The sequence below is a fragment of the Candida theae genome (assembly GCF_024610275.1).
Source record: "Candida theae strain CBS 12239 chromosome Unknown scaffold109, whole genome shotgun sequence".
Taxonomy (NCBI): domain Eukaryota; kingdom Fungi; phylum Ascomycota; class Pichiomycetes; order Serinales; family Debaryomycetaceae; genus Lodderomyces; species Lodderomyces theae.
Window position 1 is genome coordinate 1 of NW_026261405.1, and position 13,811 is coordinate 13,811.

The 13,811-nt window shown below is 41.8% G+C and overlaps 8 protein-coding genes across 8 annotated transcripts; 7 read left to right on the forward strand and 1 right to left on the reverse strand. All coding sequences in view use genetic code 12, as the record gives it.

Annotated features, from left to right (window-relative positions):
- Nucleotides 1-183: 183 nt before the first annotated feature.
- Nucleotides 184-2,740, forward strand: REP1 (Rep1p; the record flags this gene model as incomplete). Its single annotated transcript, XM_051751134.1, has 2 exons — nucleotides 184-1,850; nucleotides 2,158-2,740. The coding sequence occupies 2 exons, from the start codon at nucleotides 184-186 to the stop codon at nucleotides 2,738-2,740; spliced, it is 2,250 nt and encodes a 749-aa protein (XP_051609608.1).
- Nucleotides 2,741-2,947: 207 nt separating this feature from the next.
- KGF57_001882 (uncharacterized protein) lies at nucleotides 2,948-3,388 on the forward strand (the record flags this gene model as incomplete). The annotated part of the gene is made up of 1 exon (XM_051751135.1): nucleotides 2,948-3,388. The coding sequence occupies one exon, from the start codon at nucleotides 2,948-2,950 to the stop codon at nucleotides 3,386-3,388; it is 441 nt and encodes a 146-aa protein (XP_051609609.1).
- A 515-nt stretch (nucleotides 3,389-3,903) lies between these two features.
- On the forward strand, nucleotides 3,904-5,223 carry CHT1 (Cht1p; the record flags this gene model as incomplete). The annotated part of the gene is made up of 1 exon (XM_051751136.1): nucleotides 3,904-5,223. The coding sequence occupies one exon, from the start codon at nucleotides 3,904-3,906 to the stop codon at nucleotides 5,221-5,223; it is 1,320 nt and encodes a 439-aa protein (XP_051609610.1).
- Nucleotides 5,224-5,298: 75 nt separating this feature from the next.
- Nucleotides 5,299-6,605, reverse strand: ZCF38 (Zcf38p; the record flags this gene model as incomplete). The annotated part of the gene is made up of 2 exons (XM_051751137.1): nucleotides 5,299-5,318; nucleotides 5,378-6,605. The coding sequence occupies 2 exons, from the start codon at nucleotides 6,603-6,605 to the stop codon at nucleotides 5,299-5,301; spliced, it is 1,248 nt and encodes a 415-aa protein (XP_051609611.1).
- A 459-nt stretch (nucleotides 6,606-7,064) lies between these two features.
- On the forward strand, nucleotides 7,065-7,490 carry KGF57_001885 (uncharacterized protein; the record flags this gene model as incomplete). The annotated part of the gene is made up of 1 exon (XM_051751138.1): nucleotides 7,065-7,490. One exon carries the CDS (start codon nucleotides 7,065-7,067, stop codon nucleotides 7,488-7,490), a length of 426 nt encoding a protein of 141 aa, XP_051609612.1.
- A 777-nt stretch (nucleotides 7,491-8,267) lies between these two features.
- On the forward strand, nucleotides 8,268-9,485 carry POT1 (acetyl-CoA C-acyltransferase; the record flags this gene model as incomplete). The annotated part of the gene is made up of 1 exon (XM_051751139.1): nucleotides 8,268-9,485. One exon carries the CDS (start codon nucleotides 8,268-8,270, stop codon nucleotides 9,483-9,485), a length of 1,218 nt encoding a protein of 405 aa, XP_051609613.1.
- A 2,027-nt stretch (nucleotides 9,486-11,512) lies between these two features.
- KGF57_001887 (KEX1) lies at nucleotides 11,513-12,910 on the forward strand (the record flags this gene model as incomplete). Its single annotated transcript, XM_051751140.1, has 1 exon — nucleotides 11,513-12,910. One exon carries the CDS (start codon nucleotides 11,513-11,515, stop codon nucleotides 12,908-12,910), a length of 1,398 nt encoding a protein of 465 aa, XP_051609614.1.
- Nucleotides 12,911-13,297: 387 nt separating this feature from the next.
- On the forward strand, nucleotides 13,298-13,702 carry KGF57_001888 (GFA family protein; the record flags this gene model as incomplete). The annotated part of the gene is made up of 1 exon (XM_051751141.1): nucleotides 13,298-13,702. The coding sequence occupies one exon, from the start codon at nucleotides 13,298-13,300 to the stop codon at nucleotides 13,700-13,702; it is 405 nt and encodes a 134-aa protein (XP_051609615.1).
- Between the last annotated feature and the right edge of the window lie 109 nt (nucleotides 13,703-13,811).

Consider the following 13,811-nt stretch of genomic DNA (forward strand, 5'->3'; position numbering starts at 1 on the left):
ACACATAGTGTACCAGACCCCCCCACCGCCTCATCATTTTTGGTTTTTTTTTTTTTTTTTTTTTTTCGCTTTTTCTGGATTTGGAGAATTTTTTTTTTTTTTTTCTTTTTTACATTTTTTTACACTTTTTGTTGGTGATAATCACGCGCAAATAAAACTCCGATAAAAACAATCCGTTCAACAATGAACTCGAGTGATAGAATTGAAGACTTGGCCTCGTTGTTCTTACCCGACTCACTACAACAGACACCACAAGCACCATCTACCCCTGTTACTTCGACAGCCATGTCAGAAAGACTTGTTGATGGCTCAAATTATCTAGTTCCAAAAGATAGCACTACCTCGTTGTCCAACTCGAGTTATCAAGACTTTCTCAACAACAACAACTTCATCAACAGACCAACGGGAGATGAACAGGAGCAGCATTTTTCACATGTCAACCATTATGCTCCGTATCTTCCCTACGATGCCAACGTCATGAATCATTATCAAAACTTTCACAACCCCGTGTACCCATATTTTCCTGAGGATATACAACCATATGGAGCATTCCAGCCAAATGAACCCTTTCCAAGGAGCCAACAATATGACATGGATATTCAACAGGAGGCAGAAATCAAAGAACCCATTAGCCCGAAGAGGAAACCAAAGGGTAGGAAACGCAATCTAAAGCATGCACTTGTGGAAATTGATTACAAACCAGCCAAGTTGAAAAGACTCTTGGACCTTACTCCTTCCGGCGCCACAAGCGCAAATGATTACAAAATTATTGACAACACTAACAAAGAGGTCTCGGTTGAGTTTAGTGGCTTCCTCAATGGGAAGTTCTTCACCAATGACATTGACAATAACAACTTCTTGTTTACCAAGAATGAACTTGAGAAAGAGCAGAGCAAGCCGGTGGAAGATCCCAAAATAGTGTCTTGTTATAGACGAAACTATATTCAAGTGTTGATGAATATGAGGCTTGCCGGGGTCACCAATGACTTCAAGTTGCTCAAGTTGCAAACAAGTGAATATGGATACTCAACAACAAGAGTAATCAAATACTTTAAGATTGAAATACAAGCAGTGACAAACATATCCAATTCCAAGAGCGTGCCGATTATAGTAAAGAATAGTGACAAGGAAGTGACGAAACCAGAACTCAAAGATGACGTTGTTCAGCCAACAAATATCGGCGCCGATCATGTCGTTGTCTTGAATGAGTCGGGAGTCAATAATGAATTGGATAAATACTTTGTTGTGAGGAAGCTACAGTTCAAAAATGCCACACCAAACAATGGAAATCTCACTTTTCAAAACTACTACCATTTGAAAGCGAAATTGAGTTGTGTTGTTGCTGATATGTACTATGATGACTATGTTGACGACATTGCCAATCTAGAAAACAGTGGGAACATTAACGAATTTCTTCTTTCTGAGTTGGTAAGCGAGCCCATCATTGTTCGTGGAAGGAACCCGAGCTTCTATGCAGAAAGGAAAGATGTTTTGATCAGGTGTCGTCCATGCTTGTCGAGAAAGAGTTACCAATTGGCTACGGAGCTGGCTGAAGACAAGATTGATGACGACAACGAGCACGTGAGTTTGGAGTCAACTGAAGACGACATAGATGACCAACTAGAAGAAGGGCATGTGTCACCCATTGACAAAATGAAGCAAACAAACTCTACCAGTTCTGAAATTGATTTGAATGAAATTGACGGATATAAATACTACCCAATATCGAGTCACTATTACCTCCCACCTGTGAATGTGGTGTATTTCCCCCATCGCGCTCATCATCCAATTGAAAAAGACGATTACGAATCAGCAGTGGAGCCTGTTGTGCAGAGGAAAAGCTCTAATGTGTATTTTAAATAGGAATTACCGACGTGCGTTATTATTATTTATTGTATTTCGATTTTTTTTTTTTTTTCTTTTTTTGTTTGTTGTTAGACAAAATTTTCTCTCGTAAAACTGCAGATACGGCGGGGGATACGGCTGATCCTAAAAGTAATACAGGCATGACTAAAAATGGATGCAACTAAAAAAAGGGTCGGGGTATATATATCCAGCTAAAACTCGATCTCCTCTTTTTCAAGTCTCTTCTACAAACATCATGAACTTCATTTTCTTCTACATTGTCTCCATTGTCGCAGCGCTTAACCTTATTAGGGATATCTCAAGTGGCTGCGAAACCCAAAAATGTATCGACGCAAGCAAAGCTTTATCCCTGGAGTGCCAAAACGAGCAAGACAACGTCTTAGCGTGTATTTGCAAAGTCAGCAATAGTGACTATTGGAACAAGCTTAGTGATTGTCTTAAAAGCTGTGACTCACTGGTGCAAGATGGTATTGATACATCTCCAAGTGGATTGAAACAGTTGTATTGTGATGCTGCTCTGGCTTATGCTTCCTTGTCTGCGGCTTTTGGAACAGAAACTTTTGCCTTGAGTAATGTTGAAGTTACGGGAACTGAAACCTCTGCTATTGCTGGTGTTGTCAGCACCTTGTCTCAACTTTCCGGGTCCCAACTGTCAATGAGTAGCCAAGCTGCCAAGTCAAGTGACAGCACCAAGTCCAGTGACAGCACTAAGTCAAGTGAGACGGCCCAGTCAAGTGAGACGGCCAAGTCAAGTGGCAGCACCAAGTCCAGTGAGAGTGCTAGCTCAAGTGAAACTACAAAGTCTACTTCAAACTTTGCCGCTAAAAAGGGATGTGGCACCCTTCTCTCCTTTTTAGTTTTAGTTTTTATGTGAGTATGTGTTTACGAAACGTGACTGATTTACGAAGTTGTACCCTCCTGTCTTGTTACAACCAGCCTGCATTCAAGGTTTGTCGAAAGTTCCTATTTAGGTATGTACACAAAAACAATTTAACGGTCCAGCTCTCCAGTATAAATACTCCAATATCCACTTGACAAAAAAAAAGAAACAAATTCAAGGTCAATTGTCCTTCAAACTACAATGAATAGCTTGCTATTGTTTGTTATTTCGGCTGTTGCGGCTGCTAGTAGTGATACGATTCCCATTTCATATGATACCAGTCAAGTGTTGACTTTGGTCCTGGGAAGTGCTGTTGAGGCAAGTGAATCACCAATTGGGCCTGCCGGCTCTTCAGCAGTGGACGCCATTCTCAGATCTTTATCGGCACTTTCGGCAGCTGATGCTTCAAGCTCTGTTGCGGCAGAAACGACGTCCGAGGAAGCCTCATCAACTGGATCAAGTGAATCAGCTGCATCAAGCTCATCCGGTGCTTCATCAAGCTCTGCTGCAGCATCAAGCTCGTCGGAGGCGGCATCTTCTACTCGCGCCTCATCGGAAAGCTCATCTGCTTCTGCCTCCAACGTTGGCGCAACATTGGGTTGTGGAACTGCTATATCTCTTTTACTTTTAGCATTGGTATAAAGTGTATAGCTTGAATGAATTTTACTTTTGTGCACAGCGAGAAACAACAGATTTTGTGTAGACAAATTCATTTCCCGATTTGGGCAAAAGGGAAAAAAAAAAAAAAAAATAACTTCACGTCGTAAGCACCACCCCGTGTGCCAAAAAAGAAATTGGCGCGACTAGAGAGCGAAGAAGGGAATACGTGGGGGGGAAGCAGGTTACAATACTTGTCGCAAAGTGAAGAATTATACGCCTATTGACACTTTGAGCTCCCCTGCTCGTCACAAAATGCTTTTCTTATTTTCAATACCCCGTTTCAGGATAAACACACCTCCTTAAACACACCTCCTTAAACACACCTCTTTAAACACACCTCTTTAAAAACACCTCCTTCAGTTTCATATCTGTTTTAGGTAAACAAGAGTTTTCTTTTGCACCTTATTTTTTTGTGGCAGGCAGGATGTTGCTATATATATATATAAAGTGATGGAGGATTATGATATAGCCTTGCAAGACTTGAATGGCCAAAGCCAATGTTGTTCATTCTACTCCTACTACGTTTCACACTTGCCTCAAATATCGCTGCTTATTGGGGTCAAAATGCTGGTGGTAGCCAACAAAGTTTAGGAGACTATTGCTCTCTGTCAAAGGCGGAAATCATCATCTTATCGTTTTTGAACAACTTCCCGACCCTTGGCTTGAATTTTGCAAACCAATGTTCTCAAACATACAGCGATGGTCTTTTGCATTGTTCCCAAATTGGCCAAGATATCAAATCATGTCAGAACCAAGGGAAAATCATTCTTCTTTCATTGGGTGGTGCTACCGGTAATTATGGTTTTTCAAGTGACTCGGAAGCGCAACAGTTTGCTGGCACATTGTGGAATAAGTTTGGAGGTGGTCAAGATAACGAGCGTCCGTTTGATGATGCTGTAGTTGATGGGTTCGACTTTGATATTGAAAACAAAGATCAGACTGGATACCCTGCCTTGGCAAAACAATTGCGGTCATATTTTTCATCTGCATCAAAAAAATATTACCTTTCAGCTGCTCCGCAATGTCCTTACCCTGATCAGTCTGTGGGAGACTTGATGTCTCAAGTTGATTTGGATTTTGCATTTATTCAATTCTACAACAACTATTGCTCCATTGATAAGCAGTTTAATTGGGATACTTGGAGTCAGTATGCAAGCGGGAAGAATATCAAATTGTACTTGGGTATTGCTGGATCCCCTTCGTCGGCGGGGTCCGGCTATGTGGATTTATCATCAGTGCAAAATACAATCGCAAGTATCAAGAGTGATGCCTCGTTTGGAGGTGTATCAGTTTGGGACATTTCTTCAGCACCAGAGCAATATATCGATGGTATTAGTGAAGCCTTGCAAGGATCATCCTCCGCCTCAGTTGCCAACAGCAATACACATTATGCGCAATCAACTAGTGCGTACTGGAGTGGATCCACTACCAGCGCCGCTGCTGTTGCCACTGCATATACGCTGATTGCCAATTCATATACTACCATCCAGCCATCTCCGGCTACATATACCCCTGCTGCCACTTCATCATCAACTAATGCATTCTTGAATTGGATCAATGGATTCTTTTCATCAACCAAAACGGCCTCCTCACAAGCCACTGCGGCAACGATTACTCCCTCTGCCCCAGCTCCTACCACCACCAGCAACTGGTTCGATGGACTATTTACTCAGGAAGTCACCACGTATGTCACGATAACAACCACTGTTGCCCCCTCCATATTCAAAAGAGATATTATTGTGGACTCAGAAGCCACCAACTTTCAACCGGGATACCTCATTGTTGTCACATTTATTTCTATACTCTTTATTATCTAATTGTATAAATTCATTGCCTCATTCCAATCAGGGAAAATAGACGATAAATCGATATTGTGCATGGCATTCAATGGATCATCCTCCTTTGTAGTCTCCTCCGTTAGCACATGCAGAATTTGCATTGTATTTTCAATGTTTCCATAATCGCTGATACTATGCCGTATTTCATCGGCTTGCAAATCAGCCATTTCCGAAAACATCTCCTGCAACTTGTGCAAAGTTTCAATCCAGTTTTTGCCCAAGCCCCATGATTGTCGCCAACTATTCAACTCGGTTAAACAGTCCTTTGCCAATGCTTTGAACCTTTGTGTTGGCTGGTTTGGGAAATGTTGTTTTAATACTTTGGCTGGGTAGGCCGCAATGTACAAGCTGGTTGCGCCAGCGGTAAACACTTGGAATCCAGTAAAGGGAGCTATAACCATCAAATTCATTGGCTTTAGTCTTTTTGTAATCAGGTCTAACTTATCCAAAGTATCAAATAGTTGAGCAGTGAGGGCATTCCACCAACCTGGTGGTCCAATATCTGGCAGGGCATAAAAGTACTCCCGGTTTAAGAAAATCCTGCAAAGGAAAAATAGTCCATGGAAATAGGCAAAGTCTGCTGCTGATCCATAACTGATGTGCTCCTCGAGATGTGAAAAGTGGAGTGCCGCCGGTAGTTGTTCTTCAAAATGGTCTAATCTTTTTGACAATTTATAAAATGGAGACTGCAGGTCCCAAGGCGCCAACGGCTCCAGCTTTGAACCAGTTACACCAACCCATGTTCCTATCTCCCTCCAAATTTCAAACAAATAAATCATGAATCCGTTGCAAGAAATCTTTGTCCTGTCAGTTTCCAACTTGTCAATATCGTTTCGAAAGTATTGAGTCTGGAGCTCGCCAAATATAAAGTTCCTCTCGTGGTCTGGAAGTCTCACGTGAATATCAAATAAGCTGATACAAGAATGTCCCTTCCGTCCACTTGAATTGCATCTGTCCATCATATACACCCCCCAAATGGCTCTTCTCCTCACCTCATTTTCCAATGGGTTCGTTCCTATTGGTTCCTGGTTTAGCCCTAGAATCATAGCCATCCTTGCTGCCAAACCAACGTACATGTAGCTTCTAGACGCATTACCCTCGCCCCATTCGTGACTACTGAGTACGCACAATGCCTGCACGTTTGCAAGAGTGGGATTATCGAATTCCTCCAGTACCAACCTTCGTGCATGCCACCCAAACTCAAGCGAGGCATTGAGTGCGTCTGGAAGTGCCTTGTGCAACCGAGCACAAAGTGCCAAAATTGCAAGTAGAACCACGGGGTTTGGTTGCAATGGGGTAGTAAATGGCGGCAGTTCAATGAATGTTGTTGGCTCGAATTCCTCTGATCGGAGAAATGACATGAACGTGGGTTTGTGAAATATTGGAAAGATTCCCTTGTACTGGTTGTCAAAGAATATCTGGACTGTCTCGATAATGAGTTCCTTATCGGGAAGGACAACTGGGTTACGCTTTGGTTTCGGTGCTAAGCTCTTTTTCTTCATTTGCGAAGCTTTCAACGTATATGTACAGTTTAGATTCAACTCTGTACATCGTTGACATGTGGTGCGGTTGTTGTTGATACATCGTAGTTTGCTTTGGCGACACCGGTTGCATGCAACGTTTGCCCTGGGCTTCTTGAGTGAGCTCATTGTCGATGGTGTTGTTGAGCCACAGTTTTTGTTTTTTTGTTTTGTTTTTTATTTTTTTTTTGAAAAATTCGTGAACTGAAGTTTACTATGCGCCGCATGTGTCTTGAACTGAAAACAAAGACTCCTCTCATCGAAAATTTCTCGACTGAAAATTGATCCTTTGTATGTTCAATGTCAACCACATCAGTAACCACAGATCAACAAGTGACCTTTCAGTATTGTAATGAAGCTGTTTTGGAGCTACATTGCTCGCCGTTTGGACTTAGTGGTATTTATATCAGGATCGCCGAAGCATCCATCATGGGTATTGGGTCCACTCTAGGACTGATTACTGGAAGCACACGCGGGTTGATCCATTACAACAATGCCAGTGATCTACAGGATCAAAAGTATAAACTTTATGTTATCCTAGACGAGGAGGGGATGTTGCGTATCGACTTTACCAAAATTACAATTGAGGAGAACAATACTGAAAATGGAAGCAAAAGCGGTGATGAGGAACAGTTGCCTGACTTGATTTTCAAAGGGCCGTGTCCGGAGGGAAGGCCCGATAACGTGGAACCATTTATAGGGATATTCAGCTTTGAAAGGGAGTAGAGTGGTCCGCACAAGAGAGAGAAGGGGGACAAGGAAGGACAGAAAAAGGTGTGCAGTATAGAGGATGGGGGAGGGGGGGTGTGTGGCGCTTAGTGTCCCCCATGTACGGAATGATGTCCCGATGATGTGAAACCTTTGAAAGTTTGAGTATAATCTGTTGTACGCGATATAAGAAGTGCGGGGGGGGGGGGTAGTTGCGTGTTGTAAGAAGAAAAGTTGCAATACCTTCGTTTAGAGTTGTATTCCGATAAGGTGGAACCGTTGCAAGATCTAGTTGCGGTTGATTCTCTTTTCGGGTGCAATTCCGTGTATGCAGGAAAAAAAAAAAAAGTTACATTCAACCTCGGTATAGAATTTTAGCGGATATAATCCCAATTTCACACAAACTCGATTACAATCTTGTAGTTTTGCTCCACTCGCTTCACAGCTGCTCTATTCAACTTGTGAGATCTCGTAGGGTAAGATCTCGTAGGAAATGTCTTCCGATTGCAGTTAAGCCCAAACACTCTGTAAGTGTTTCATGTGGGGTTTGATAATTTTTTTGAATAACCGATGAAGTAAAAAGCGGACGGCGCGGGGGGTGGCAAAAGAAAAAAAATAAATAAATAATCGTTGTCTATTTTTCACAAGCGCACGCACTCTGTCATTTCTCCATTTTTTTTTTCTTTTTTTTTTTTTTTCTCTCTCTCTCACTTCCCCATATATTATGTCAGAGAATTTCCACTAGAGACTCCACTTTTTCTTTTCTAAACCTCAACATATTCCAAACTATTCACAATGAACTCAACTAACAACTTAGGCGCTCAAATTAAAGACCATACCAAGAAAGATGTTTTGGAAAAACACCCAGATGACGTTGTCATTGTTGCTGCTTACAGAACCGCAATCACCAAGGGTTTCAAAGGTTCATTCAGATCAGTTGGTACTGACTACATTTTGGCCAATTTCGTGAAGGAGTTCCTCGCCAAGACCAAGGTTGATCCAAAGTTGATTGAGGATGTTGCTATGGGTAATGTCTTGAACAATGGTATCGGTGCTATGGAGCACCGTGCTGCTTCTTTGGCAGGAGGTATCCCATACACAAGTGGTTTCGTTGCCATCAACAGGTTTTGTTCGTCTGGTTTGATGGCTATCTCAGATATTGCCAACAAGATTGCCGTGGGTGAGATTGATTGTGGTGTTGCCGGAGGTGTTGAGTCGATGAGTAAATACTACAAAAAGATGATTCCACAAATTGATCCACATTTGGCTGACGAAGAGCAAGTTGCTTCTTGTTTGATTCCTATGGGTATTACTAATGAAAATGTTGCCAACAAATACAGCGTTTCAAGAGAAGCACAAGATGCATTTGCTGCTAGATCGTACAACAAGGCAGAAAAGGCTATTGCAGCTGGTAAGTTCAAGGAGGAAATCTTGCCAATCAAGTCAATCATCCGTGATGGTGATTCCGAAAAGGAAGTTACAGTTGACACTGACGAAGGTCCAAGAAAGGGCGTTAACCCTGAAGGGTTGGCCAAGGTTAAACCAGCCTTTGGTGGAAGTACCACCGCTGGTAACGCTTCGCAAATCTCGGATGGTGCTGCTGCTGTTTTGTTGATGAGACGTTCTGTTGCTGAACAGCACGGGTACCCAATCCTTGCCAAGTTTGTTGTTTGCAGTGTTGCTGGTGTACCCCCAGAGATTATGGGTGTAGGTCCAGCTTATGCTATCCCAGTTGCATTGGAAAAAGCTGGTCTCAAGATTGACGACGTTGATGTTTGGGAAATTAATGAAGCTTTTGCTGGTCAATGCTTGTACTGTATTGAAACACTTGGAATTGACGAATCAAAGGTTAACTTGAACGGTGGTGCCATTGCCTTGGGACATCCATTGGGTGTCACTGGTGCCAGACAATACGCCACCATCATGCCTTTGTTGAAAAAGGGACAAATCGGTGTCACCAGTATGTGTATAGGTACCGGTATGGGAGCTGCTTCGGTTATTGTCAGAGAATAAATAGTTGTGTAGTTGGATATAAATGACCAGATTTTTGCACAGATTTTTCATCTCTTGCCTAATATGTCAATGTATAACACCATGGTGCAAAGCGCCATTAAACTTATACTTTTCATTTCGCGTTTGGAACAGAACACACACTTTGGATATCGATAATACTTCTCGGGGTACACTCCTTGCACTTTTAAGCCCTAGGTTGTAATCTGGACATGAGATGGGAAAGTTTCGGGCAGCTTTGTCCTTTTCTATTATTGTGCAAACTTCACTACGTTTCGCAACACTTCCGAACTCATATAGAAATATAAAGTAAACAAGTCTTGCTGCTCAGTTGCATGTACTTTCTACATACTATTGCTTACAAACATTTCGAGTCTAAAGTGCCTTTTTTGGAGGTAATTGAAATGTATGGCGTTGCTAGCATTATTATGGGAGCAATTACGTAATACTTGCAAATTCGTTTCTTTTGTCATATCAAAAAATTGCCAACTCTACTCTGCAAACAACGACAAGCGGATTCCCTCGTCATGCCAAGCGCAATAAGTCGCCGTTGGGGCGCTAGGAGGGAACCTGTCAGAGCATTTGGTCCAATGCAAGGAGCTGGAGTTGACAATACCAGCCATGGCTTGAATGTTGCCCCAAACGCGATGTCATTAATTACGTGGCCCGTCCAATATCTGGCTATAGTCAACAATGAGAGCTCAAATACTTGCCAAAGCTTAGTCATGCCCTTTGAGCTTTTTCATTCCAATGAGGATATCGAGATAGTGACAATCTTCCTGGACATGACATACTAAGACGAGCATTCGAGAGAGGTATAGAAATTGGGTTCGACAATTCCATCACTGGGACATTAGAACCAATTATATGTTGGACAGAGGACCACAAACGGATGTTATATTTCCGCCTTTTCGGTGAATATTTTGCGCACGGTTAACCGTTTTCTTTTTTTTTTTTTTTTGACAGAAGCACAAAAAAATTTAATGCCGCGGTGCATAAGTATGTTTAGGTGAGAAGAAAATCTGGAACTGTCGACATATTTGTAATGGGCATAAGCGAATCATTCAAGATGAGAAGACGAAATATCTTATTCGTATACTGGATGGTCTTCTTTTTTCTATAGGGTAATGAAACATATAACAGTACATTTGAAGTTTAAAACTTTGATCAAAAACTGCGGCTAATTGTGCAAATTCTCCACGCTACCGCAGTTTTCGAGGCAACTTTTGCAGTTTTTTTGTTTCATACGGGAAACCCCCCCTTCCCCAGAGAACAAAAAAATATGCAGTATATAGCTCAAAGAAAAGTTGCCTTTACGTTTTGATTGAAAGGATGGTTATGAGAATGGATACAGAATTCAACACGCGACAATACAGTTCTACACTTTTGAAGTTTTAGACTTTGGAAGATACTCGATGCATAGCGTTTAGAAGAAACCGTTGAAGAGAAAAGTCTCGCCCGATCTTAGGACAGTGTGTCATAAAATTTCTGGTTGTATTCTCCAAATTTTTCCGTTCACCTCTTGCTATAGCCTATTTTTTTCCGGAAAATGTGAAATACTAAATCTGCGGAAAGCATATTAGAAACGACCGCGCTTCTTATCTTATCCACAGTTTCGGAAGCTGAGAATAAACGGCATTTGAGAGAGTGAATTTGGCTACACAAAAATGCAACATCTCAATCCCGCAGATGTAGAATATCTGCGAAAATATACATTTCGAAAGAAAAAAAAAACTAGATGGTGTTCAAGATCTGCAGAACTATAAACTAACCGAATAGCTGCGGTCCACCTGAGCAGGAACATGAAGTCAAAAGTACTGAGTTTCAAATGCTAGTCTTCTTGCGACGTCTCCCAGAAGCTTCGAAGAAGCAGACTGCTCTCGGAGCTGATTTTCGCCAAACAACAATGGGACGGCACCAAATATCACTAAATTTTACACAAGTACAATAGCAAAATGCTGAGCTGCCTGAACTATAAATATGGAAAGATTTTCGCCTTCATTTCACCTTTCAGTTTTAGCAAGTCAAAGATGAAATTCAGTTCAATATTGACATTAAGCTTCAACGCTTTGCTGGTTTTCGCTTTGCCTCACAAAGGAAGTGGTTCGAACGATGCAAAAGAGTATTTGGTGACAAGCTTACCAGGATGGGACAAATTACCAAGTAACTACAGCAAACCAATTATGCATGCTGGCCAGTTGGACATTTTCCCTGAGAACAACACGCACTATTTCTTCTGGAAGGTTGCAGATTCGGTAAAGTCTGAAGAAAACAAGAATAGAACCACTTTTTGGCTTAATGGGGGTCCCGGATGCTCATCCGTTGATGGTGTTTTGTTAGAAAATGGGCCATTCAGAATAAACAAGGAAGAGGAAATTGTTGTCAACAATGGATCTTGGCATAAAGTGACCGACATGGTTTATGTTGATCAGCCCTCAAGAGTCGGCTTCAGTTACGGTCCTCTCATATCTCAACTTGATCAAGTGCAAACAAATTTTTTGGCATTTTTGGACAAGTACTTTGAGTTGTTTCCCGAGGATTCAAGCAATGATATTTACATTTCTGGTGAATCATATGGTGGCCAGTATATTCCATACATTGCTACTGCAATTCTTGAACGCACTGACTACAAATTGAAAGGGTTGTTAATTGGGAATGGTTGGGTTTCACCAAACGAACAAAGCTTGTCTTACATCCCCTTCTTCAAAGAGCATGGCCTAATTGACGACCACAATCCGTCTTGGCCACTGTTGTATGCTGCTCAGGCAGCATGTGAAGCTGTTGTCAATGGGAGTGCTCCAGATGGCGGTAACGAGAACGATGCGCCTGCTTGTGATAGCATTTTAAACACCCTTCTTCAAGCCACAACCCAAAAAACACCCCTGGGAGATCAGTGTCTCAATGTATACGACTACAAGTTGCGTGATTCAGATTGTGGCAACAGTTACCCGCAACCGGATGAGAGTTATGTGACCAGATTTTTGAGAGATCCAAAAGTGATTGAGAGTTTGAATATTCAACATAAAACTCAATGGCAAGAATGTAGCTCTTTGGTGTCCAGAACTTTCACAGCATCAAAGTCTGCGCCTGCAAAATCACTTTTGCCGGCACTTCTTAAACAGATTCCTATCGTTTTGTACAGCGGAGCACTAGACATCACGTGCAATTCACAGGGAGCCTTGGGATACATTTCGAACATGACTTGGAATGGAGCACAGGGGTTCACAAATCCAGATAATCACATTGATTGGGAGTTTGGCGACGAACAGGCTGGCTGGGTTCTACAAGATAGAAATTTGACATTTGTTAATGTCTACAATGCCAGTCACATCCTTCCATACAATGTTCCAGAGATTTCCAGGTCGTTGTTTCAATTTGTAACTGGAACAGACCAAAAGAGAGACGGCAAGATAGTCACTACTCCGTAGAGATAGTTTTTGTATATTTTCTGTTATCGCAGTTTGAAATGCAAGGTTCTTTGTTTAAAAAAGCCACTCTAGTCTCTGACTTAGAGCCCTTAACAGGCTTCAAGAAATGTAGTTACAAGCTGACAAGAGTCATGGCTGTATTTAGCTTACTCTAGCATTTCTTGATTGGTGACTCGACACAGTTCTGATTATATGGTAAGAGATGCATAATAAAAGCGGGGGAGGTACAAAGACGTCGGATGTGTATTCCGACGGGAGCCCCCTCACCAATGAGTCGGCAGATTGACCCGTTCATCAAGAAAAGATCTTGAAATCCTTTATATACTTTCAGTCACCCTCTTTCTCTGATCTTTAATTATTTTTTTTTCACGCTAAGCACCTCGGAAAATGTCTTATACTGGTTCTTGTCTTTGTGGTGAAGTTTCGTTGAAGCTTATTGGTGAACCATCCCGCTCCTTTGTTTGTTACTGTGTCGATTGCCGTAAAGGTTCTGGTCACTTGGGTCAGTTCATTAGCCAATATGCTACTGACAAGGTAGCAGTTTTTGATAAGAACGGTACTGTTGCTGAATATGTTGTTGAACAAACCAAAAGTGGTCATCCAAAGAGAAAGCAATTTTGTAAACGCTGTGGGTGCACCATTCGCACGTTGCCAATGAAATTCAATGGGGAAGTCAGTATGGTTAGACAATCGTTGGTAGATGAGAACTTTGCAAAGTTGGCTCCGCAGTTGGCCATGTTTGAGGAGGAAAAGAGTAGGTATACGGAAGGGGCCAAATCTGAATATTTGTAGCTGTTGTATGAAATGCATTATACTTGAAGGAAGGCGAAAAGCTTCGTCAGGAACTAGATATACAAATAATACACTTTCACTGTAGTCGCCTTTATTCTCTGTGTACTTA